General features: G+C 47.2%; 1 protein-coding gene across 1 annotated transcript in view; it reads left to right on the top strand.

The window, feature by feature from the left end:
• The window catches only part of CACNA1C (calcium voltage-gated channel subunit alpha1 C), a 224,941-nt gene that overhangs the window by 190,545 nt on the left and 7,227 nt on the right, over positions 1 to 27,169 (top strand). Inside the window, exons 31-40 of the mRNA XM_081083633.1 lie at positions 7,747 to 7,912; positions 8,511 to 8,638; positions 9,303 to 9,399; positions 11,196 to 11,298; positions 17,230 to 17,331; positions 19,467 to 19,594; positions 20,017 to 20,151; positions 21,666 to 22,018; positions 24,686 to 24,814; positions 27,062 to 27,165. Coding sequence (XP_080939759.1) covers positions 7,747 to 7,912; positions 8,511 to 8,638; positions 9,303 to 9,399; positions 11,196 to 11,298; positions 17,230 to 17,331; positions 19,467 to 19,594; positions 20,017 to 20,151; positions 21,666 to 22,018; positions 24,686 to 24,814; positions 27,062 to 27,165 — 1,445 coding nt within the window. The remainder of the gene's footprint in view (positions 1 to 7,746; positions 7,913 to 8,510; positions 8,639 to 9,302; positions 9,400 to 11,195; positions 11,299 to 17,229; positions 17,332 to 19,466; positions 19,595 to 20,016; positions 20,152 to 21,665; positions 22,019 to 24,685; positions 24,815 to 27,061; positions 27,166 to 27,169) is intronic.

Here is a 27,169-nt window from a genome sequence, read left to right as displayed (position 1 = left end):
TTTATTATACCTGAGTATTATTCCATTGTATTTATGGACCATATCTTTATCTAATCATCTATTGATGGGCACTTGGGTTGCTTCCATATCGTGGCTATTGGAAGATCTTTAGCTTTTCTTGTCTGGGAAGATCTTTATTTCTCCTTCAATTTTAAATGATAGCTTTGCTGGGTAGAGTAGTCTTGGTTGTAGGCCCTTGCTTTTCATCACTTTGAATATTTCATACTGTTCACTTCTGGCTTGAAAATTTTCTATTAAAAAATCAGCTTAAAGTTTTATGGGAGCTTTCTTCTAGGTAACTGTTTTTTTCTTGATGCTTTTAAGATTATCTCTTTGTCTTTAACTTTTCTTGTTTTAATTATGATGTGTCTTAATATGGGCATTTTGGGATTAATCGTGTTTGGGACTCTCTGCACTTCCTGGACTTGTGTGCCTTTTTTCTTCAATAGGTTAGGAAATATTTTAGCCATTATATCTTCAAATAGGTTCTTAATCCCTTAATGTCTCTCTTTTCCTTCTAGTACACCCATGATACAAATGTTATTCTTGATGTTGTCCCAGAGGTCCCTTAAACTATTCTTATTTTTTTATTCTTTTTTCTTTTTGCTGCTCTTATTGGGTGTTTTTTGCTATTTGGTCTTCCAAATCACGGATTGGATCCTCTCAGTGAACCATAAAGGGAAAACAAACACACACACAGTGGGAGACTTTCATACAGCATGTTGATTCCTAATCTGCTGTTGACTACTTCTCGTGTATTCTTCATTCTAGTTACTGTATTCTTTATTTCTGACTGGTTCTTTTTCATGATTTCTGTGTGTTTTTTAATGCTGTTGAAGTTCTCACTAAGTTTTCTTTAGCATCCCTATAATCACTGTTTTGAACTCTGTATCTGGTATTTTGCTTTCCTCCATTTTATTTAGGTCCCCCTCCCCCACCCCCCACCCTCTGCCGCCGGGGCCATCTCCTGTTCTTTCATTTGAGACACGTTTCTTTGTCTCCCCATTTTAGCTATCTCTCTGTGTTTGTTTCTATGTATACGGTAGGTCTACTATGTCCCCCAGTGTTGGTATGTTGGCCTTATGTAATTGTTTCCTTTGAGGCCCAGTGGCACAGTCTCCTTGATCCCCTAAGTCGGGTGCTCCAAGAGTGTTCCTTGTATGGGTTATGTGTGCCCTCCTGTCTGGTTGAGCCTTAATAGCATATAAATGTGTGGGGTTGACCCTCAGGCTGGCTTAGTGTACAGATTGGCCACAAGCTATGTGGGGACCGGCCCCATGAAGAGGAATTTTCCCCAGTAGGGTCTGTGCCAGGTCTGGGGCAGGTCAGCAAAGGCTGAAGGCACCCTGAGACACACTGTCACCTTATGGCTTCCCCCATTAGGTTCAGCCACTGAAAGAGCCACTGGTGGTACACAAGTTGCATGAGGCAGGTTCTCAGGGAGTCACCAGGTAGGGGCGAGTGGTGTTCACCATGTTAATACAAATTCAAAGTTGGCACCATTTTGAGGCCACTCAACAAAAGTCTCAGGGTACACCAAGACCAGTAGCCATCAGCCTGGGGCCTGTGAAACTTTGCAGTGGGGTGGAGTCTTGAAGTCATCAGGGTGGAGCTAGTAAATCCATTGGGATACAGCAGATTTAGATTTGGCCATATGGAGGGAGGGCTTAACACAGGAAAGGTAGTGCCTGTCATCCATGCAGGAAGACGGCCCTCACCTTAAGCAACACAGCTGAGTTTCTCCCTGTGTGTCTCCGGCAATCCCCTTTAAGCTTGCCTGGGATGATATCATAGGTTGGTCCATTTATATAAATCCTCTTTTTGAACTTCAAGAGACCAATATGTATGTTTTATGTTTTCCATGCATTCTGCCTAATTTTATAGTCGGCTTTTTCTAATTGTGCATGCAAAAGATCAATTTAGAAGTAACAAAGAATCCTCATGATGGCTATCTTAGTTATAAATGGGAGGCTGACTGTTGTGGGGCCTATTGCCCATGTTAATTTTGAGATCTGTAGAATCTGAACAAACTTCTAGGGGAAACCAGCACTCATGTGCACATCTCCAGATGAGCCAATGCATGGATATTTTTCATCAGACAACAAAGATTGTTAGTCACCTAGCAATACCTGAACAAGGGCCTCTGAGAGCTTCCTGGATGCTGCCAGAACCATGGCACTTTCCAAGGCCTGGGCCCCTCTCTTGGGCTCCTCTTTTGGGGTGAACTCATTGCAAGTGCCCTCTGCTTCTCCCCATGGCTCCTGCCATCTTCTCCAGGATTAGCTGCATTATTGCACTGGACAACTCCCAGCACCCATCTCTGTCACTCTGGATTCGGAGATCTGAACTACTATCATCACCCCATTGACAATTCAGGTTGGGGAAGCAAGTGTCCTTTCTCTTTCATAATTCAGTCTCTCATTTAACCACCAACGATTTTGTGCACTCTCAGTAAACAATCCAGTTAAAGCAGCAGCCCATTCTTTTCCTTTCCCTGGATTATCTCAACCCTTATCTACCTCAAGAATTTTCTAAGAACAGCTCAGATAAAGTCATGGCCTGCTACTAATAACAAGGAGGCCTGGGGTTTTGTAAGAGACTCACCCAAGTTCACCCAATGCAAAGTAGGGAGCTGGTGGGGCATAATGGGCCCTTTCTTGTACCTAACACTGAGTCCAGGTCTGCAGGATGGTCCTGGGTGGGCTTCTTTAGAATCTTGCCGCCAATGCCAAGTAAATGCTGACATAAGAAACGTCTAAGAGATTTTTTAATGGGTTTATTTGAGTCAGGCTGATGACATTTGCCAGGGAGCAAGGGCAAATGCTCCCTCAAATACAATTTTTAAAAAAGACACAACAACATCAGGAATAAGAAAGCAACATAATTACAGATGTGAAAGTGAGTTTTAGAATGATAAGAGAACATTATTTTTTCTGATTATTTTTATTGTACAGTGTAGCATATATAGAAGGGTGCTTAAAACAGAAATATGCTACTCAATGAATTTTTCCAAAGCAAGTATCTATGTAGCCTTCATTTAAGTTAAGCAATAGAACTTTACCAACCCCTTAGACATCTCCCCCTAATCACTTTTCCCTTCCTCCTCCCCAAAAGTAGCCACTACTCTTTGCTTATAGAAATGAAAGGAGACAATGAATTTTTTTATGTTGCCTTATTTTGTTCAGTACTATTTTGGAGAGATTCAAGCATTATTTTTAAATATATATTATTATTATTATTGATTTCAGAGAGGAAGGGAGAGGGAGAGAGAAATAGAAACATCAGTAATGAGAGAGAATCATTGATTTACTGCCTCCTGCATGCCCTCTATTGGGATCAATCCCACACCAAGGCTTGTGCCCTGATCTGGAATGGAACCGTGACTTCCTGGAATGGAACCGTGACTTCCTGGTTCATAGGTCAATGCTCAACCATTGAGCCACATTGGTCGTGCTCAAGCATCGTTTTTAATGTATCAGTCGTTAGTTCATTGTCATTGCATGTAACTTACTGAATAGATGTGCTTTAATTTATTAATTCAGCCTATGTTCATTTAGTTTGTGTTTTTATTTAATGAATATTCTTATTCATACTCTTAGTATACTAATTTCTATTAGAAAGAGTAGAATTTGGGGGCCATGGGCGTTACATGTACTGTTTAGTAAATACTACCAAATAGGTGTCCAAAGTGGTTGTACTAAGTGGTTGCAGTATATGAGCATTCCCCTGCTTTGCTTTCTGTGAAAACTGCTCTTTTCAGTTTGCTAGCTAATCTGAGGAGTTTGTAGTTGTTTCTCATTGTAGTTTCAATTTGTATTTTTCTAATGCCTAAAGCAGTTTAGCATCTTTTTATAAATTTTTGTTTTATGAAGTGCCTGTGTAGTCTCTTTTTCCATTTTCTTCTAACAAACGTTAATTCTAGAAGCTCCCTATATAGCTTGACTATGAGCTCTGTGTGCATTATTGTGCTGTAAATATTTTTCTTACTGTATGGCTTTGCTGTTTCCTCTCAATGGTGTCACTGATGGACAGAAATTCTTAATTTTATTAGAGCAGTTTAATCAATATTTTTATCTTGTGTCTTATTTAAATTTCATACTCCCAAGTTAATGAAGATATTTTTCTCTATCTGCCACCAGCTTTCTTGTTTTTTATTTACATTTGGATCTGCATCCACTTGGAAGTGATTATTATGTATGGCATAAGATAAAGATCAAATTTAATATTTTTGTCCATATGGATGTTGATATGTGGTTAACCTAAGGCCAGTCATTTGAAAATACCATCCTTCCTTCAGTTGTCTGCAATCCAATCTTCCACATATCAAATGTCTGTATAGGCATGGATCTTTTCCTTTTGCATTGATTTGTTGGTATAAATCCTACACCTATATCACATTGTGTTAATTAATGTAGTTTTGTAATGAGTTTTAACACTGGTTTTATTTCTTCCTTAAGTATTTTGTAGAATTTAACAATGTGGTGATCTGGGCCTGGTATTTAATTTTTGAGGAGGTTTTCAATTATGGATTTAATGATTTTCACAATCAAAACCCATTCAAATTTTCTTTTACTCTGGGGTCAGTTTTTATAAATTGTATTTTTCTAAGAATTTTTTATTGCATTTAAAGTTTCAAAGTTATTGATGTACAGTTATTCATAAATAATACCCTTTTATCTTTTAATGTCTATAGTGGTGTTGTCCTTTTTTTCATCCCTGGCTATATGCTCTCATTCTCCCTCTCTCTCTTTCAGCATTTAATCAGTATTGCCAGGGGTTTATTAGCATTATTATTAAATGTTTTCAAAGAAACAACTTTTGTTTTAGAATTTGAAATTTGTATATCTTTTTGATGATTTGAGCCTTTTGTTGTTAATCCTCACCTGAGGATATTTCTTCCATGGCTCTTCAGAGAGAGTATAAGGGAGTGAGAGAGGAAGAGAGAGAGAAACATCGATGTGAGAGGTGAGAGGGACACATTGACTGGTTGCCTCCAGCACACAACAAGGGGTGGAAGCAGACTCTCAACCCTTCAGTACACAGGCCGATGCTTTAACCACTCAGCAACACTGACCGGGGCAATTTGAGCCGTTTGACCATATTTTATAAGCCGTGTAACCATATTTAATAATTTTATTAGAAATTCTACTTTGTGTGATATTAATACATCTATACCAGTTTTTTGTTTATTTGTTTGTAGTGTTTATATGGTATACTTTTTCCACACTTGAACATAAACCTTGCTATATTCTTACATTTTAGATATGTATTTCTTCTAAGTAGCCTATATTTTAATACAGTCTGACATATTTGCTTCTAACTTGAGGGATTTTTTTTTTCATTCTTTTACTTTCAAACTACTTGTACCTTTGAATCTAAAGTGTCTCCTATAGACAACACATAGTAGGAACATTTTTTATTAATTCAATCTGACAATCCCAATAAGACAATATTATTACAAATTTATGTCAATATATTTGAAAATCTAAATGAAGTGGATGCTTTTCTATAAGAAATATATGCACCCCTATGTTCACAGCAGTGCAATTTACAATAGCTAAGATTTGTAAACAGCCTAAGTGCCCATCAGCAGATGAATGGATTGAAAAACTGTGATACATTCATACAATGGAATACTAGGCAGCTGTAAAAAAAAGAAGGAACTCTTACTATTTGCAAAAACATGGATAGACCTGGAGAGCATTATACTAAGTGAAATAAGCCAGTCGGAGAAAGATAAATACCACATGATCTCACTCATATGTGGAATCTAACAAACAACATAAACTGATGAACAAAAATAGATTCAGAGACATAGAAGCACCTGATTTCTTAGGATATATTCCTAGAAGTGGGTTCACCGGGTCACACGGGCATTCCATGACTTTCTGTAGCCCTTTTTAACTGGTGCCAACAGATGTCCAGACCTGCGCTAAGCCCCGCCCAGCCGTGTGCATTCATTTACTCTCCCGGTGACTGGTGAATGCATGCATTTACTAGACCTACTCAGTATATATTTAAAATTACAGTAATACATATAGAAAACTTTTCTTTGAAATTAAACTTTTTGTACAGACTGAATTTTAATGACACAAATATGTCTACATAAATAAAACCAGGTAAACTAATTTGTCAACTTTTTAAAAAATATTTTTATTGATTTCAGAGAGAGGAAGGGAGAGGGAGAGAGAGATTGAAACATCAATGATGAGAGAATCATTGATTGGCTGCCTCCTGCACGCCCCCTACTGGGGATCGAGCCCACAACCCAGGCATGTGCCCTTGACTGGAATCGAACCCAGGACCCCCGAGTCCGCAGGCTGATGTTCTATCAATTGAGCCAAACCGGATAGGGCTAATTTGTCACTTTTTAACAACACATTTGGAAAACCTACTTTATTGTACAACAGACTTTCGGCTTTAACAGGTCCCCCCCCCCCTCACTTGAATTAATCAATTATATCAAGGTTTTACTGTATTTCCTCTACATTAGCTGCAAACAGAAAATAAAACTTTTTAAATATACCATTTATAATAGAATACTTTGTTTATTTTAAATAAGATACCTAGAAATAGCCTAACAAGGATGTTTTTGGTGAAATTATAAAATGTTATTAAAAAGCATGAAATAGGACCTAAATAAATGGTGACATGTGTCATATTCCTGGCTAAGAGACAATATCACAAAAATGTCAAATTCCCCAACTTAATCTATATTTTAATGCAATTTCAATGAAATGCTCAACAGGATTATTCATGGAACTTGATAAGCTGACCCTACCATGTCCATGGAATAGAAAAGGAAAATTAATAGCCAAGACAGTTTTCAAGAACAATAAGCTAGAGTCACTCTCCAAGACAGCAAGCCTTAACTGTAAAGTCAGAGTGGTCAAGACAATGTGGTCTACTAGGAATAGAATGAAATGGCTAGTGTGAGACCCACACGTGTATGGGAAAACAGTTATATCAGAAAATATATTTCAAATCAGTAGATGAAGATGGACTATTCAATAAATTGTATTAAGAAAATTGGTTATCTATACAGAAAAAGAAAAAGCATATTTCTACCTAATATGGAGTACAAAAATATATTTCAGATTCATGGGTTATTATGAAAAACAAAATTTTACAACTTTTAGAAAAGAGGAGAATTTTTTATGACCCATAATATAGAAGAATATTTTAAACAAGATGCAAAAAAAAATGATAGAGGAAAACTTTATAAAATTATTAAAAATAAAAAATCAGAAAAAAATTATAAATTTGGCCACATTGAAATTTAAAACTTAGATTCATCAAAACATACCATAAATAAAGTTAAAGACAAGTAAGCCACAGACTAGAAGAAGGTCTTGTGATGCATATAACTGAAAAAGATTAATGTGAAAAATATAGAAAGAATCCTAAAAACAAACACAACAAATAGCCCATGAGACAAGAATATGAACATGCGAGTCAACAGAAGATGAAATAAAAATCTCAACACATTAGTCATATTAAAACAGCAGTGAAATATTTTATACCTATCACATGAGCAACATTTTTTTTAATTCACTAATAGAATTGAAAAATCTAAACACATAGAAACAGGGAATGCAAAAGTGGTTTCCAGGAGAGGAATAGGAAGAAGTTCGTAAAAGGGTACCAATCTTCAATTTTAAGGTGAATAAGGTCTGAGGATCTGATGTGACACATGGTGACTATAGTGACAATACTATGTTGGGTTCTCTTGCCTCTCTGCCCCAGGTGTGCCACTGGGGAGGCGTGGCAGGACATCATGCTGGCCTGCATGCCAGGGAAGAAGTGCGCCCCGGAGTCGGAGCCCCACAACAGCACAGAAGGGGAGGCGCCCTGTGGCAGCAGCTTCGCTGTCTTCTACTTCATCAGCTTCTACATGCTCTGTGCCTTCCTGGTAAGCTGGAGTTGGACTAAATAGACACAGGGAATGAGCGAGCAGGTCGGACGGGGCAGCTTGACCCTGCCAGCTCCACAGCTCATGGCAAGGGCGACCCCGCAGAAGAGCTGCCGCAGAAAGATTGAGTTAGTAGGAATGTCCAACCACACTGAGACAAGGACAGAAAGCCTGAGCCAGAGTGAGCGCAGCCAGCATCTCTCTTGTCCATTCTTGGCTCTTGTCATGGTGGCATTGTCCCAGAGGACAGAGGAGATGCCTGTGGAGGCCTAGAAGCAACTTAGACATTTTTGACCCTTTGATTGGAGAATGAGGAAAAGGTGGCAGATAAAGTTGCCCTCTCTTCTTGGCAGCCCTGCCCAGCAGCCTAGGAGGGAAGCTGTCCAGCCCACATGTGGGTTCGGCACACACAATTCTGAGGGAAGCTGTGTTATGATCATATCCAAGAGGCCCAAGTTTCAGGGACTGGTGGTGTAAATGGTGACATATGGCTGGTCTTTAGAAATGTCGGCTTCTGCCATGCTGGCAAAGTGGATTCAAGTGGAAGTGTGTAAGAAGGTCCTCTTAGGCAACTCATCATACTCCCTGTTCTCTGCAGATTATCAACCTCTTTGTAGCTGTCATCATGGACAACTTTGACTACCTGACAAGGGACTGGTCAATCCTTGGTCCCCACCATTTGGACGAATTTAAAAGAATCTGGGCAGAGTATGACCCTGAAGCCAAGTAAGTTCCCAGGTGTAAATTCTGATTCCCAAAGCCAAGAGGGAGGATTGCACAACCATACCTTAGAAGAGGGTCTAGATGGGTTAGCGTGGGGTGGGTCCACTGGAAACACTGAATTGTACCAGGCACCAGGGTCCAGGGTCAAGGACCAGCAGTAGGAAGCCAGGCCCTTTGATTAAGTCATGAACATATCTGCAATTTGCAGTTGAATGGAAAAATAGAAGAGCCTAGTGTTTGGAATAACTGGTAGATACTCAAGTTAGGATGAATAGGACCAGGTATTTCTCAACTCCTTTCCTGCCTCAAGTCCAAGGATACCCTTTTCAATCAATCATGTTTGGCTAACACTCAATAAATACCTTTTGGTCAGGTGGTTAGTTGACTGAAGCAGCAAGTACATGTTGAGAATTTCATTGCACTACTAAATCCTTCCATTTTGAACATACACCACTGGATGGCTCACTAAAACCTAAACATGTATATATCGGTTTTGGAGTTTTACCATGCAATTCTGCAGCTCTGCACTGAGTTTGACCAATAGGACTCCAGCTATGGAGAGTCCCTCCTATAGGTGGGCCCCCACCTCTCAGGAACAGGAGTCCTGGCCCGCTGGCTAAGACCATGGCTCCTGACTGGCCTTTCCTTCCTCTTCTTCCTCTCCTAGGGGTCGTATCAAACACCTGGATGTGGTGACCCTGCTCCGGCGGATTCAGCCCCCACTGGGCTTTGGGAAGCTGTGCCCTCACCGTGTGGCTTGCAAAGTAAGAGACAACCTGGGTTCACGGGGAAAAGAGAGAAAATGTGGGAGGCAAGACGCCTGTTTGTCTTGTAACCTTGGTCAGGCCAGTGCTTTAAGGGAGTGAAGACGGTGTGTTATGTGCCTAAAGAAATGAGCCTGAGCCAGGTTAAATTTTAAGGTTCCTTCCAGCAATAAGTTCTCAGCCTCTATAAAGGAAAAGCGAAGTGAGTGCCTCATGTCCCAGTGAGCCCTGTGCCCAGTCCTGAGTAAAGGCCCTTGTTCAGAGCACGCTGTGCCACCTAGGCAACCTCACAGACTCCCATCTAGGATGGTGGATTAGGGTGCTCTCCTAGGATCACAGGGCCAATAGAAGGTCCATGCATCAGCTTCAGGGATCCACGAAGCCCTAAAATTGTATATGAAGTCACTGAGACACTCACAAATTGTGCCAGGGAGAGAATCATCATGCTCATCAGATTTCCAAGTGAGTCCATGATGTTTAGGACAGACATCGTAGGTTCTGGTAGACCTGACTCTTGCCTCTGTGGCCCTTGCATGACCCTGAGAGTGAGCTCTCCCTTAAGTCGTGTGCCCTCTCTTGCCTCACTGTAATCCCAGCCATGTAGCCCAGCACTTGCTGAAGAGTCTTGTTTCCACTCTCTCCCCTCTTTCTTTAATTCTCATGGTCACCCTTCTGAATTCCATGTTGGAATGGTGACAGGTTGAAAAGGGGCTGGGGGGCAGTGACGTCAGAGAACTGTACAGAGGAAGAAACACAAGTAGAAAAGTTCAGCTCTGTGGATAGCCCACTCATGGAAAATGGGGAATTGACAGAATATTGAACCTTCTACTTGTGCTCTGTTTTACTCAGTTTTTCCTCACTTGTACCTCCACTTCATTCAAAAAAAAAGATTTTAGAAGATTTTCCTCGGTGCAAAAGATATGAGAAACAAAGAGCACAAATTAAACGTCAGGGAAAGCGTAGTGGGAAACAAGAGTGGCGATGAGTGAGGCTGCAGTTCCATCGGGGCCTCCAGATGGGCCTGCACAGGCTGCGATTGAGCTGGCACTTCCCAGAGACCGCTGGAAAAGTCACTCAGAGCAATTATAACCCTTCTTGGCACCACGATTGACAGGAGGACACCCTGTGATCTAACGAATAATAGCCTCGACCACATCCTGGGAGCAGATGCCAGAATGAATTTCATGGTGCTTTTCTCACAATGACCCTGGTATATGCTGAGGGCCCCACACTGAGCACAGTGCCATGGCAGCAATGTTGGGAGGTGGGAAGGAGGAGAGAGGGCAACCCAATCCTGTCCAGTGTCAGCAAGCCTCTGATCCAGCCTGATGTAGAGGTAGATTTTTCAATATACAGAAAAAAAGGACAAATGCATCTCCTGCAAGCATCTCCCGTTATTGTCTCTCTTATCAGGCATTAGATGAATGTGGGTTGGCAGGTGGCTCCCAGCAAATGCCTGCACACAGCTGTTCTCTGTTGCCAGTAGAGAGCACACCCATACGCATGAGCAACATTTGAACGGGGAAGGGGTTGGAAGCAAGGGTCTAACAGGGACAACTTCCATCCCTCCCTCACTCTGTGCAGCTGGGTGAGAGTATCCGTAGCAAAGCCAAGATTCTCCCAGAACAGGTTTTGAATACATTTCAGTGGCTCCTGCTTCTACATGCCCGCCCACTCCAGACACATGCACACATGTTTAGAGGCTCCCTCCCAGCGTTCTCCTGCCTTGGTGATTCTGTGGGTCCTTTGAGAACCGTTTGCTGTAATCACCAGCTCTGCCTCCCTTTCCCCTCCAGCGTCTGGTCTCCATGAATATGCCTCTGAACAGTGATGGGACGGTCATGTTCAATGCCACCCTATTTGCCCTGGTCCGGACAGCCCTGAGGATCAAAACAGAAGGTAAGAATCACCCACGGGGCACTGGAAGAGCCACCCAGAAGACCTGGCACACCAGCAAGAGGCGGTCGGCACCTGCAGAGGCCCAGGACCTTCCCGTCCTGCGCGGAGCTGTGGCTCAGCAATAACTCCACCTTGGGGTTATAAACGGGGCCTCGTCCTGTTCCCTTTGCCTCTTGAATGGCCTCTAGCTTATTTATTTTGAACTTCAGCTTTCCATCTTGAAGTCATAGGGTATCGTTCAAAAACCAGAAAAAGGTGAGTGTTACCTGAAGCAAGACCAAGCCTTACCTAAATGAAATTGAATCGTCTGCAAATGGGCCTCTCAAAGGCTCAACATTCTTTTTAAATTAAAAAATCTGTGTGGACTCTGGATGGGTAGCCCAGCTGGTTAGAGAGTTGTCTTGATATGTGAAGATTGCGGGCCCAATCCCCGGTCAGGGCACATACAAGAGTCAATAAGGGCCCTGCCGGCATGGCTCAGTGGTTGAGCATCAACCCATGAACCAGGAGGTCACAATTTGATTCCTGGTCGGGGCACATGCCCAGGTTGCGAGCTCAATTCCCAGTGTGGGGCATGCGGGAGACAGCCGATTGGTGATTCTCTCTCATCAGTGATGTTTCTCTCTCTCTCCCCCATCTCTCTCTTCCTCTCTCTGAAATTAATAAAAATATATATTTTTTAAAAATAATCAATCAGGGCACATACCTAGGTTGTATGGTTCAATCCCCATTCGGGACATGTGCGGGAGGCAACTCTCTCTCTCTTTCTCCACTCCCCCACCCCCAGTTTTCTTATCTTCTTATCTCCCTCTCTAAAAATATATAAAAAATAATAAAAACATATCCTTAGATGAGGGTTAAAAAAAAAGCCCTGTGTGGGGAAAGGGTCATAGTGGCAAATGGTGACTATGGTTGAAGTCATCACATACAGTGGCACAAGGGCGCAGCCAGCTCACGGGTGGGGGTTAAGATCGCACCTGTGCTCCACTAGGCAGGCCGTGCTCCCTGGGCCCGTGTCCACATGGAGGGACACCTTCTAGTTTGCGCAAAAGCACCCTGCGGGCTGCAGCCGCTTTGGCTGCAGTAATCGGCTGTCTGTGTAATGGATGTTTTCCTGAACCATCTGTGGAAAAGGCTATATGAAATGTACCTAAGAGTTGTATTTGCTGTACGACCTTCTAGTCTGTTATATAGTGTCTCTCAGAGAGTGATCAAAAGACCACCTGCCTCAGATTCAACTATTGGAGTTTCTTTAAAATACTGAGTCCCACGCACCAGCCCAGATCTCCAAACCTGGGGCTCAGAGCAGGCTCGGGAATCTGCACGTTCAACCAGCCACATTAGGATTCAGACAGGAAGTGAAGTTTGAAACCCTCATCTAGAAAACAAAGAACGCACGGAGAGGAGCAGTATGTCTTCTTTCCCTTCTCCTGCTTCAGTCTGAGAGGCGCGGGCTGCCAGCCGCGCGTCCTGGGCGCAACGGAAGGCGCTGGGCAGGGAGAGGGAGGCCTGACTCGGTCACATCTGTGACAAGCTGTGTGTTCTCTCTGCTTAAGCTTCTTCATCGTCAAATAAGAGGGTAATGAGCTGCTACGAGGGGAGTCACTTCAGTGAGTATCCCGGAGAGGTGCCTTCTCTCGGTTAAAGCCTTCCAGAAAATAATAGGAACATCCTAAAGGAAAGAAAACAAAAACAGGCCAACCCAATACATGTCAAAAATAATGAGCTAATCTTTAAAAAAATTAAAAATGGTTCAAGTTCTGCTGCTAAGCTACTAGTAAAAAGAAACAATGAATATACTCTCGGTAGCTAATGCAATAGCTCAATCTGAAGTGGATGTAAGTAGGCCTATTCTTCACACGGGAACAACTGAACACACATTTAATGTACTGTGCGTATATAGCAAGGAGAAAAACTGGAAGGACATTTATTACTTTAACAATGATTCTCACTGAGTAGTAGAGTGAGCAGTGATGTTTACCTTCTTCCTTTACTCTGTTACTTTCCAAATTTCTGCAATGACCATTACAATTATGTCCAGGAGGAAAGGTTTCCTTCTCTAAGGGAGAAGGTGTGATGACTGCAAGAAGGAATACTGTGCAGGACTTACAGCTTGAGGTAAATTGAGGGAACACATTTTCATTCCTTGGAGGACTGAATAGCGCTGGTGCACGGAGGCCCGAGTCCTCACTGTTGAAGATGCGCTGTCAGCGCAAACCAAGCCCCAGCTAAAGAATACCAACCGCTGCTGACAGTGCCAAAGGCGCTGCTCCAAAATACCCAGGACACATGGCCAGGCTCCAGGAAATGAGCAGTCAGGGGCGGGAGAAGCCAGCCACATGGGAACTGCAGTCAACAATTAAAGGAAACTTGAAACACGAAGACATTTATCTACTGCGCAGCATTGTCCCTATGGCTCACAGCACTGTTTTGTTGCTTAAAATTCTGTCTGGTGGGTAGAGCTCCTGGTAAGTGTTCTTACCAGAATAACATGAAATTTGGAGAGAGAGAGAAAAAAAAAGGAATAGCTACCAAAGGGCCCACAAGTGCCAGCTCAGGGGCAAACCTTTATCGGAGACAAACCCTCCCCCATAGTGTTAATCTCTTAAGCCTAGAAGACAAAGGCAAGTTCTTAGAAGCCACTGGAAAGACATGTGAGAAAGCATCTCAACTTGTGAGGATAAAGTCTTCACCAGTCATCGCCCTTCAGACTTTTGAGCGTGGAAGGAATTGGACAGAAATTATCACCTTCATCAGAGAACCAGTCCCAAGCCACACAAAACTTTGGGATGCAGAAGGAAGATATGTTTAAATACTTAGATGATGTGCAACAACTGCTAGTGACGTTCCCCAGGTACACAGCTAATCGTGAGAATAAACTGAGGCCTGAAAAAATTTAAAAGTTCTTTTGGAAGATGGATTTGTTGCCTAAGTCCATGGTAGCAGACTGTAGCAGATGGGACAGAAATGTTTCCTCTCACAGTTCAGGTGGCCAGAAACCCAAAGTCAAGGTGTCAGCGGGGTTCCCTTTCGGCTCTGAGGGGGAGCTGTTCCCTGCCTCTCTCCTGGCTCCTGGTGGCTGCCTCCCTCCAGTCTCTGCCTCCATCCTCTCCTGGCCTTCTTCCCTGTGTGTCTCCACATGTCTCCTCATCTGATAAGGACACCAGTCACACTGGATTTAGGGCCCACCTGATGAGTACAAGCTCATCTTAACTAATCACATCCACAAAGACTCTATTTCCAACGAAGGTCATATGCCAAGGTTCCATGTGGACATGAATTTGGAGGGAACACTATTCAACCCACTACATAAGATAAGTATATTTGAGCATTGTATTAATTTGGACTCTTTCACTGCATATGTCAGAAACCACTAGCTACCTTACCCAGGAAGGGAGCATAACCACGAAGGACTTCCTCCACAACTAGAATGTCAAGACTGCCCTTTGGCTCAGGTGCTGTTTGGATCGACGTTCTCACAGGGGATTCAGGTGCCCGCCACTCTCCCTTGCCACCTCTGCTTGCTCCTGTTGGGCTTCCTTCAAAGGGAGCCTCGCTGGCAGGGCCACAGAGCAGATTCCAGCGCAGGCAGCCTGACCAGCTCTGGCCGTGCTGCCTCCCCGCAGAGCAGCACTGGGCGGTTCAGCACACAGACCTCACTTTATTGCTCATTGCAGATAGGGCAAGACCCTCCACCAGCAAAAGGATTAGGACTTGCTGAACGCTCAGCTGATGGTTACCATTTTTAAACAATATTTTTCAATTAAGGTATTTACATTGTTTATATAGACCCTAGAGGCCTGGTGCACAAATTCGTGCACGGGTGGGGTTCCTCAGCCTTGCTGGTGATCAGGCCAATCAGGGCCATCTCCCAATCGGGGCTGTCCGGGGGGCAGGGAGCACGGGAGGTTGGCCGGCTGAGGGAGGTTGGCTGTGGAAGCTCACTGACCACCAAGGAGCAGCTACTGCATTGAGCATCTGCCGCCTGGTGGTCAGTGTGCATCATAGCTATTGGCCAGTCATCCGGTCATCCGGTCATAACAGTCACTTTGGCTTTTATATATATAGATAATGCTATTGTACAATTAATAAACTACAGTATAGTGTAAACATAATGTTTATATGCACTGGGAAATGAAAAAAAATTGTGACTGGCTTAATTGCAACATTCGCTTTATTGCGGTGATCTAAAACAGAATATCATAGAGGTCTGCCAGTATTGGTTTCCTATTGCTGTATAACCAATTACCACACATTTCTTGTCTTGAAACAACACCCAGGTATTGGCTCCCAGTTTTGTAGGTCAGGAGTGGAGCCATGGGTTAGCTGAGTTCTGTGCTCAGGGCTGTACAAGGCCAACGGGATATTGGTCAGGATGTGTCCTCTCCCAGAGACTCCAGGGAAGAACCCACTTCCAGCTCATTCAGGTTGCTGGCAGGATTCACTTCGTGCAGTTGCAGGGCTGGCTCTCTGCTGGGACCACTCAGCCCCAGAGGCTGCCTCTCTCAGCTCAGCTCCCAACTCGGTGTGTGCTTTCTTCCAGGCCCACGCCACCATCTCTCTCACTCCTGCTCCCAGCTGGAGAGAACTCTCTACTTCCACCTTTTGACCCCCTTCACGTGTTTATTTTTTGTTTGTTTTGTTTTTTATTGAGGTACAATTGACATATAACATTATAATAGTTTCAGGTATACAACTTGGTGATTTGTTATTTGTATATATTGTAAAATGATCATCACAATAATGCTAGTTAACATTCATCACCATGTATAGTTATAATATTTTTCTTGTGATGATAACTTTTTTAATCCTCACCTGAGGCTATGTTCAATGATGAGAGAGAGAGAGAGAGAGAGAGAGAGAGAGAGAGAGAGAGAGAGAGAGAGAAAGAAACATTGATTGATTGCCTCCCATAAGCACCCCAACCACAGACCAAACCCGCAACCTAGGTATGTTCCTTGACCGGGAATTGAACCTGCAACCTTTTGGTGTACAGGATGATGCTCCAACTAACTGAGCCACCCATCCAGGGCTTGTGATGAGAACTTTTAAGATCTACTCTCTTAGCAACTTTTAAATTGCAATACAGTACTAACTATAGTCACCAAGCTGTGCATTATATTCCCAGGACTTACTTATTTTATACTGGAAGTTTGTACCTGAGAACTCTCTACTGTTAAAGAGCTCTTGTGATTAGGTCGGGCTCACCTAGATAACCTCCCCATCTCAGGGTCGTATGTGCCATGTAATATAACCTACTCACAGGGTGAAATCCGTTCTGGTCACAGGCCAGGGACTGTGCAGGGGTGCATACATCAGTGGTGGTGGGAGGCAGGTTGGGGGCATCTTGCATCCTGTCTCACAGCTGCAGGCCTCAGCTTTCCTCTCATATGGCAATAAGGCCATTATCCCAGAGGCCACATGGGGTGAACACCTCATTAGCCTGTTTCGCCAGTGGGGAAGGTAGACCCAGAGAATCCAGTGTCTTCCATTTCTGCCTCCACACTGAGGCTGTGCCACCTGCTCCCTGCAGGAGACTCAGCAAAGGGCTTTGACACTGGGGAGACTGCTCTTCTTCCAATCACCCACGTCTCCCTGGCAACCACGGGGGCCCTGAGAAATGCCATCCAGGGAGAGCCCCTGTGCTCTCCTGCCAGATGGCTGCTGAGCTCTGTCCAGCACCAGCAGCCTTGTCAGTCCTAAGTGCCGCCCACAAGGAAAAGCAGTGTGTGAGGTGAAGGGATGCCCCTGGCCCGCTGAGTAGCAGGCCGAGAAGGAATGGCATTGGGCAGGGCACAAGACAGGGGAGAAAGAGGGAAACAAGGGATCAGGACCATCTGTGGGGCACTTGATGCTGAGAGCACACCCCATGGGGGGGCCTCCAAGAGTCGGATGATCTTTTCAGCCTTGTGTCTGTCTCCCTCCCCTCAGGGAACCTGGAACAAGCCAATGAGGAGCTGCGGGCCATAATCAAGAAGATCTGGAAGCGGACCAGCATGAAGCTGCTGGACCAAGTGGTGCCCCCCGCGGGTGGTAAGTGCTTCCCGCTCTCCGCACGCTCGCCACCTGCCTGGTTCTTGAGTTGCTAGGCTTGTGGGAAACCCGGTCTCCCCGAACCCTGCCTGTGGGCTGAAAGGCCCTCCTGGTTAGAAGGGACGAGGGTGCCACGCCCTCCACAAACTCAGATACAGGCCGCCGTTGGGTTGGAGATCCAGTCCAGTCCTACATTTCGCAGATGAAGTCAGACAAGGCCTCTCAAAGCTTGAGGTTTGGCAGAACTTCAAGGAAACTTTTAAGTTTCCCCATAAACCCCTGGCCTGATGGCTCTTGTCATAAATGGGTCCTGAGAGCGCCTCCTGGTGGGAGCTGTGTGTGTCCTTCTCAGGGTATGTTGCTCAGCCCTGTGCACCCACAGCCCCTACCGCTGTCCTGAGCCATAGGTAAAACAGCCTTCCCACACATGTAATTTCCAAAATATTAATATAATGCTTTAATTAATATAAAATGTATTGAAATCTAAAGGCTTTCAATATATAAAGTTGTAACTAACTGAAGGAATGCTTGTATGCACCCACGTATAACGATTAAGTGTTTAAAGGAAGTAAGATGATTGAATATTGTCAACATCTTGTTTTTGTCATTTTGAAGTATAAAGCTTAAGTATATTTAAACAACTTTACACACGCACATATATATACATACACCTACATGCATGCACATGCAAAGAACACATGCTGCCTGAGACAGGCAGGTCAACGACAGCGAGGACTCAGATTCCATCGGGGCAGGTGAAGCGAAGTCTTCTGTCAACTTACACAGCAGTTATGTTCCTGGAAAATTCTGGATATATTAAAACTATGTAAAGTGAAGTTAGGTTCTTAGCTCAGATAACTATAAGCAGGTTGTCCCCCACATGGATGTCCTGTCATAGTACTTGAAAGAGTGCGAAGCTATTATTTATTGTGCAAAACATGCCTGTGCTTAAGGGCCACATCGAGAGCCACTTAGTACCAGTAGCACCCCAAGTCACCATGTCAACTGAAAACATCCCACCAGCCTCAAAACACTTTTTAAAAGGTGACACCACCCCTGTTGAGAACCACTTCCCAGCGGGAAGGCAGGACTGGGACCCAGTGGAGTCACAGAGATGGACAGGCGGCACCTGACGGCTTTCATACAGTATTTTATTTGCTCCTTATAACGTTTCTATGATGTTTGCTCAAAGAATCAAAGTTCTTAGAGACTAAGTAGCTGGCCCAAGGCTACGCTGTGAGGACCTAGCAGATTTGGGATTTGAACCCAGGTCTGAGGGATGCCAGAGCGCCAAGCTCTTTCCCCTGCAACACTTCCTCCCCGACTGCTCTGGACAGGGGCTCAGGGTCTTTCCTCCCAATGGGAATGAGGGGGCTGCTGTGGATTTGGCTCCTCTTTGAGGACAATTAGAAGCAGGAGAACCATCGCAAGCCCTTAGATCTGACCCAACCAGCTGATTCCCAGGCCCGTGGCCCTGTCCTTCACAGAGACCTAGGAGGTGGAGCAAAGGGGCTCCTTATAGGGCATGAAATATTCTCGTTGGAGACTTCCTGGCTTCTCCATCACATGGCTCATTCCCAAGACAGTGGTCCCAGCCAACGCAATCTATCTGGTTGAAAGAAAAACCCAAACTTACACAGGAGGAAGGTGCTCCTCCCACCACCCCTCCTGCTGGCCTTTAAGCAGAACTATGTTTGCACTTAGGGGACTGGTTGCAGGGGGTCTGAAGCTTCAGAATCAAATGAGAACAGTAGCAATGTCAGTTCAGTAAACGGAGCAAGGTGGGAAATAATTTTGACAATATGGTATTTTTCTTTAAAAAGGGGGCAATAAGAATATATTGCTCATTTACAGAAAGCATTTGCATAAAGAATCTTTGCAAAAATATTCAAGAAACTAATAAAAAGCTTATCTATTAGGAGATGGTAACCTGGCAGATGGGAACAGTGGGAGAGAGGCTTTTCACTATATAATTTTTTATATAGTTTTGTCTTTTTGAACCGTGTGAATGTACTATCTCTTCAAAATATAAATTTAAAAATTTTTAAAGTTTGGCTGCTGAAAAATAAATTCATAAAGCCCAACTGAATTCCCCTTGTCCATCTCCAATTCCCTGTTCTCTCTTTGAATGTCAGATGATGAGGTCACGGTCGGCAAGTTCTATGCTACTTTCCTGATCCAAGAGTACTTCCGGAAGTTCAAGAAGCGCAAAGAGCAGGGCCTCGTGGGCAAGCCCTCCCAGAGGAACGCCTTGTCCCTGCAGGTGAGGGGCCAGCGGGGCCACACCCCGAGGAAGGCCTGGCCCCCTTCCTCTGACCCCGGGCCAGGGTCCAAGTCTCTCACCAGTGGGCGGGGGCCAGGTCCCTTCAGAAGGTGGATGCGCGAGGGGAACATAGTCCTTTCCCTCTGTGTTCTCTCCACACACACTGCCCGCATGCCCTGCCTGCTCCGCGGTGCCCAGGCTCTGGAGCGGGGCTGAGGTTCCCCGACAGCCCCTGCCACCTACTGTGCCTTCATCTCTCCTGGGTACGAGCCTGGGTTCTTCCACTTGGAGCCAGACAGAGCGGCCCCAGAGACGCCCAGTTCGCACACACAGGATGCCTTTTGGGGGCTCCCTGCCTGGGGAGACATGCGGGTGAGTGGCTGGGCGGGGGCCCCGGGCTCACGCGTCCCTCTGGGTTCCAGGCTGGCTTGCGCACGCTGCACGACATCGGGCCCGAGATCCGACGGGCCATCTCCGGAGACCTGACAGCCGAGGAGGAACTAGACAAAGCCATGAAGGAGGCTGTGTCTGCCGCCTCTGAAGACGACATCTTCAGGGTAGGCGGATGCTACAGAGCACTCTCCACCTTAATCATGTTTGGTTGAAGCAGGAGGGTGGACTGGTGTCCTGCCAGGGAGAAAGGCCCGAGTTCTGTGGCAGATTCCAGCTCTGCCCACCAGCTATTTCCTACCCCTCCCCTTTTCCAAGCCCAACTCCCTCTCAAGCCAGGGCTCCCAGTGCATGGCAGCTCTGAGGGCATCGCGGGCTCTGGGAGGAGGAAGAGGGACCCATTTTCCGAGGGAAATGTTTCCAAGGAGAAAGTACATTAGAAGCTGCAAAGTGATGGCCCTTGGGCCACAGCTAACATGCAGGCCCATTTCGTTTGCCAACATTTGAAAATCGGGCACATTCAAATAAAAATCTAGACTTCCGGTTTCTCTTTAAAGCATACGAAGCCCTGTCGATGTGAGGCTGTGGCCCCCATGGCAGCAGAGGGCTGGAGCCCAGTGGCAGCTGTCCCCTAGACGGGACATGTGTTCTCCAGGTCACAGGTCCCTCCAGCCTTGCCCCTCCTCCCCTGGGCCGGAGGCTGAACTTCAGTGTGCACAGCAGAAACAACATGACTGGACCGCTTGGCTCTTCCATCCAGCTCTCTCCCTTCATTTGTGGCACCTGCCTAATCCCGAAGGCATTTATCTAAGTGTTTCTCCAGCGAGGGCCAGCACACACCTGTCCCTCCCAGCCCCGTGCCTGGGTCCCCAGGCTATGGAAACACAGGGAGGCGAGAGGAAGTGGTCCTGCCTGTACCTGACCTGTCATCACATCCTCATTCTCATCACTGCGAAGCGTGCCTTACTGAGTGGCCTCAGGGACACAGCAGCAGGTTGACACGGCCCTGCCCAGACTCCGCCAACCAACCTTGCCAATAGCTACTTGCCCACTTGCCCAGGACAAGGAAAGAATGCTGGGCATGAGCCCGGTTCCAGATCTGAAATCTCTAAGACACTCCCCCCCCCCCGCCCCCCCGCCACCCCCCCCCCACACACACACACACAAACACACACAGGAAAGGAGGCCATAATATAATAGAGGTAGTAAATCCATCATCTTTATTTCAAAGCCTTTGGCTAACACAGTTTCTAGCCCAGTGAGCCAGATGGAGTTCCATTTTTAAATCTTGTTGGAGCCTCAGGCCCTTCCCCGCCCCTCAGACCTCGCAGCACCTCAGCTGCCACCCCTCCCAGGTGCAGGGGAGGCTGGGCACACTAGACTCATCCTTGAACTCAACCCCAGTCTTCCACAGGCTCATTAGAAACTCCCCGGGCAGCGGCTGCCCAGCCCGGCTGGCTCCCACAGGATGTCCTGTCCCTCACTATTCCCCCAGCCCTTCCAGAGGGGACTGATGGGTCCCTGCCACTCCAGCTGCCAGGCCACGTGGTGAAGAATCCCCACCCACCACGTGCTGCCCTGCGTGCTCTCAGAGGGCAGACAACTTCCCTTGGGGTGGCTGCGGAGGAGAGGTTGCCACGGAGGCGTCCTCCTCCACCCACCCCTCCTGTCTTGCCTGCAGAGGGCCGGTGGCCTGTTCGGCAACCACGTCAGCTACTACCAAAGCGACAGCCGGAGCACCTTCCCCCAGACCTTCACCACTCAGCGCCCGCTGCACATCAACAAGGCCACCAGCAGCCCAGGCGACACCGAGTCCCCGTCCCATGAGAAACTGGTGGACTCCACCTTCACCCCCAGCAGCTACTCATCCACTGGCTCCAATGCCAACATCAACAACGCCAACAACACTGCCCTGGGCCGCTTTCCCCGCCCCACCCGCTGCCCCATCTCCGTCAGCGCCGTGGAGGGCCATGGGCCCCCCTCGTCTCCCGCCATCCGGGTGCAGGAGGCAGCGTGGAAGCTCAGCTCCAAGAGGTAAGCAGGCGGGCGGGGCACCCAGGGCCCTGCAGGGCCTCACACACTCCAGCTCAGAGCGGTCGGGGAGGAGAGTTTGGCCCCCCGGCCTGCACTCACCCCTCACGCTGGGGTGGACGCTGCTGCCCCGTGATCCAGGGAGAGAGCAGGGTGCAGGCCGCCTCCCAGGTCCTGCCCTGACTACGTGTGGCAGCCATGCTCAGGGAAGGCGGGTGGCCCCATTGCCAGCAAGTGTCCTGAGGAGCACGCCTCTGGCAGAGCCTGCTCTGTGCTCTGGGCCCAGCCCCGCCCATGCAGAGGCCCTGGCCTCTCAGCCCCAAGATGTTTGCATCCTGGCTACACTACGGACACCGTTCCCCAAGTGGGAGGGGGACGAAGTTACCGCCTCCTCTTTCTACCCTTCTCACCCCTCCAGGGAGGGCCCTCTTGGTGGCAGGAGGCCCTTCGCTGTAGCAGATGCTCATCTGTCCCAGGGTAGCGTCATTCCTGGTCTTGACTGCACCTCCCACCTCCTGACCGGCTCTTTCTCCCTGTGCTCTGCTCCCTGGTGCTCCAGGGCGCAGTGCTGGGATAGCCTGCTCCCTGCTGCCATGCTCTGGGCCTCTGGGAGCCCAGCCTGGCCTAGAGGATCTGCCTGCCTATGTGGGCAGCTCTGGCTCCCCAGGCCGGTGGGAGAGGCCACGCATCTGCACCTTGCCACCTTGCCCTTAGCTGCACTGCTCTCCCAGAGCCGGGTGGCAGATCCAGCATGCCAGGTTCTTGGGCCAGTCTCTTTTTCTGCCCTTGAGCTCAGAAAAATTGAAATGTCCCAGCGTCTTTCTCAATCCATGGGCATGTGTCCTGAGCTGCTTTCCTTCAAGGAACCAGCGGCACACTTGTACGTCCACATGGCCTGGCCACTTACCAGTGACTGATGGCAGACAAGTCAAGCGGCCATCCGTCTACATTGCTGCCTAAGATTAGCTGGCTCACCACCCAAGCAGTGCTGAGCGCGTCCTGCCCACTCACACTGATGCCTTCTAGCTGCAGGGCCGTGTGTGAGCCCCGGTTTGGTGTGCTGATCAGAAAGGCTGGTTTGCACAGAAGGATGTCAACGTCCAGGTGGCTGGCCCAAGGCGTCCTCCTCCACCCACCCCTCCTTGTTTTGGCAGCCCCTCCCTTTTCTGCAACCCTCCCCCCTTCCTATGTCCTTCAGGGACTCAGTCCTAGTACCATCTTCTCCCTGCTCCCCTTATCCTCTAAGGAAGGCTTGCTGTGTTCATCACTAGCGTTTCAGTGTAAACTAACCCCTCCTTCAAAGGGAATTTTCATATGAGACTTTGTTCTGTATTAAGTAAGGAAGGTAAAAATCACTTTAGAGAGGAGGTAGGGAGGGGCATTGGGGATTTCTTCCTCTCCCTGCAGATCCATCTGTTGGGGAAACAGGATCACAGTGCCTAGCACATAGTAAGCGCTCTCTAAATCTCAGCTCCCACCTCCCATCACAGTTGGGAAAAACAATAGTCAGGACAGTAAGTTTCAAATTGTGAAGAGGGACAACTTAACCAAAGTTCCAGCTCTGGGACCTTGTCCTTTGTGTCACAGCTCAGGGCTGAGGTGGCTCCGGCACTGGCCTTGCTTTTGCTGGGGACAGACCAGCGCACCTGGCACACAGTGGCCCCCGAGGAGTGGTGTTGCCTGCCTGCTGCCATTCCCTGTGTCCAGCGCATCCCGTGTGCCTCACCAAAGCTCCCTCCCTGTCCCTCTCTTCCCACCCCATTCAGAGCCTGGGACTGTGGGGTGGGCAGCCACCGGTGAGGGCCTCCCCCAGACAACTGCGCTCAGTCCCAGCACTCAGTTCTGAGGATGAAGGGGGATGTTTCTCTGACTCCTCATGAGTCTGAGGATAACGCAGGCCCTGGCTTTCTGGGTCTAGAGGAAGAATGATGGAGGGGCTACTGAGCCCGGCACAGGCAGGAAAGGGAGCTAAGGAAGGTGCGAGGAGGTGAGCAGAAGACTGGCCGAGGGAAGGCAGTAGGATCCCAGGCCCATGTGGCGTGGCAGGGATGTGTGCTGCCAGCTCCATGGAGACTCAGCTCAGCAGGGCCTCAGGCATACTCCCCTCTGCTTAGAAGCACAAAACCACTCTCTGAGCCTTCTCTGTGCCTGCACTCCAGGGAGCCAATGCTAAACATGACACCAGGACCTCTCAGCTCTGCCCAACAAATGCCCAAAGGCCCAACTGCCTCTAGTGAAGGGAAGGGGCAGCACGCTCATCAGCCACCCCCCTCCATCAGTGCAGCCCGGGACCCTTCCTTAAAGGCTGATCCTCTCCTCCTTCCCAAGTACCATCTCGTGTGTTGCTTCATTTGCTCTTCACAACAAGCCTCTGGGTCAGGCAGGGCATATGTTATTCCAGTTTTATTGATGGGATCCTGAGGCTTGGGATGGCCTCAGTCACTGATGCCAGAGGGTAATTGAATGGGGTCAGAACTCAGGTCTCCCTGGTCCTAACCCTCTTCCCACATGGAACGTCAACCCCAGTCCTGTGCTTCCTCCGCGATCAGTCACAGGCGAGGCCTGGCTGCTGTGTGTGAGCGCGTGCGCACATGCGTGTGACGCCGTACTGCTGAGGAAGGGGAGGCGGCGGGCAGTTTCTGATTTTTTTCTCCATCTTGGACACTTTAGGTGCCACTCCCGGGAGAGCCAGATAGCCATGGTGTGTCGGGAGGAGTTTTCTCAGGACGAGACCTATGACGTGCAGATGGGTGACGACGCGGAGTACTGCAGTGAGCCCAGCCTGGTCTCCACAGACAAGTGAGCCCTGTGGCCTCTGCCCCGCGGGCCCGCGTGTGTAGAGGGGTCTGGGTGAAAGGCAGGCCCTGGGGCCCCTCCTCTGGGAGAGATCTGGAAGGGGAAAGAGGTCACATGTCAGAAGAGCGCCTGCAAGGCAGCTGTCAGCTCCTTAGGGACAGAAGCCTCAGACCCACACAGACACACACATCCCCTGGTTAGCTTGGTCCTTCCTCACAATACAGTGCTTTCAGAAAAAAACTTCTAAACAACGAAAAAATATATTTTATAGTGAGACTCAGTTATACACATTCACATATTGACCAGTAAACAAACATTTGTGAAACTACTTATAATAAAGCTGCCAGCAGAGGGCACTGTTGGCAAATGGTGGCTGAGATTTTTGTCAGCGCTGGAATTTTTTAAGGGTTTTTTAACTGCAGATCTAGACCAATTAAGAGGTTGTGACATTTACTTCGTTATGATCAGCACTTTTAAAAGAAAGCATAGCACATGATAGCACAGACTAGGATAAAATAAGAGGACATAAAATAGCATCCAGTGTCACAAAGGTAAGTATCATTTTGTGAAACATTTGTTTAATGGCCAACGTATGTGTTTGCAGTGTCCCATAAAATGTATTTATGAGTGTGGGTTGCATTCAAAAAGTTTAAGATGCATTGTTTTAAAGGCTTTCCTGAAAGCACTTTATAAAAAGGAAGGGCCAGCCCTTTTAGCCTTTAGATTTTTAGAGAATGCAAATTAATACAGTACATGGTCACATAGTTTGGAAATCAGGAAAAGCATATGTTCCATCCGTTTTGGCTCTTATAGAGTGCTCTGCTAGGTCATGGTTAAACTGGCTTCCACACTCAAGGAGAGTCTGCAAACTCGTTAGGAAGCTAAGATGATCTCTGAAGAGGAAAATGACAGAGATTTTCTAACTAATTGCTCACAGAGCGGTACAACTGTGAGGAGTACAGGCATTCTGAAAAGGTCCAAGTCAAGGTGGCTATAACAGGCTCCAGGCACAAGGTCAAACAGAAGCTGGGTCCTCAAGAATGGGTACGATTTGTTTAAAAGAAGAAGATATAATAGTGAGGGCTTACCAAGCTGAGAACGAGAGGAAAGGCTTAGAGCAGCGGTTCTCAACCTGTGGGTTGCAACCCCTTTGGGGGTCGAACGACCCTTTCACAGGGGTAGCCTAAGACCATCGGAAAACACATCTATAATTACATATTGTTTTTGTGATTAATCACTATGCTTTAATTATGTTCAATTTGTAACAATGAAAATATATCCTGCATATCAGATATTTACATTACGATTCATAACAGTAGCAAAATTACAGTTATGAAGTAGCAACGAAAATAATTTTATGGTTGGGGGTCACCACAACATGAGGAGCTGTATTAAAGGGTCCGGCATTAGGAAGGTTGAGAACCATTGGCTTAGAGGTTTTGGTTCAAAAACTTGCCTGAACATCTGCAGATGCTGGAAGTCAGGGGCCAGGAGCAGAAAGGCACTTACTTGGTCTCTGCCTCCGAGGACGCGGGTCCCAGAGGAGCAGAGCCGGTGGCCTCCTCTGTAAAACGACGGGGTTGGAATGCAATCTCAGAGCGACAGCTGTGTCCACCAGGGGTAGTGAAGTCAACTTAGTGGACTGCAACTGACATTTTAAAAGAAATAGAATGGACTAAAGTAGAATGGAAGGTGTCAGAGTGCGGAGCATGATGGTGAGTGTGGTTCATGATGTTTAGTTCAGTCGTGTGTGTGTGTGTGTGTGTGTGTGTGTGTGTGTGTGTGTACCTGTGAGTCCCATCAGAAAGGCTTAGGAACCACTGACTTGATGCCCCGGGTTTGTGACAGCTCTGCTGTTCACAGGGTGATTGTGTGGAGCCCATGCTGATGCAGGGGAGGGCAGGCCAGGGAGAAAGGGGTGGGGAGTTGGGGTGAAGTGGGGACTAGTCCTGGTAAAGAGCATCAGCATGTGGACGAGAGGGGCCCGGGCCATGCCTGGAAAGAACCTTGTGGGCCTCGAATTTTTCCCCAATTTTCTCAACTTTGACCCAAGAGCGCCCTCACTGCCTCTGATCAGAGGTGCGGGGCTCAGAGCATCCTGCTGCCCCCCCCCCCAAACCTTCCTGGGAGCACAGAGTGGGGGCTCCCTTCCCTGAGAGGCAAAAGAAACTGCCTTCTGGGGTGGCAGCTGTCCCTGTGGGGTGCATGTCTCAGCCTCCAGGAGCAAGCCCCAGGAGTTCTCTGTTCCAGGCTCTCCTACCAGGATGAGGAAAGCCGACAGTTGGCACCGCCAGAGGACAGGAGGGACACCCGGCAATCTCCAAAGAGGGGCTTCCTCCGCTCGGCCTCCCTGGGTAA

Source organism: Myotis nattereri (assembly GCF_964212035.1).
Source record: "Myotis nattereri genome assembly, chromosome: 2".
NCBI lineage: Eukaryota > Metazoa > Chordata > Mammalia > Chiroptera > Vespertilionidae > Myotis > Myotis nattereri.
This window is presented reverse-complemented; position numbering and strand designations above follow the sequence as displayed.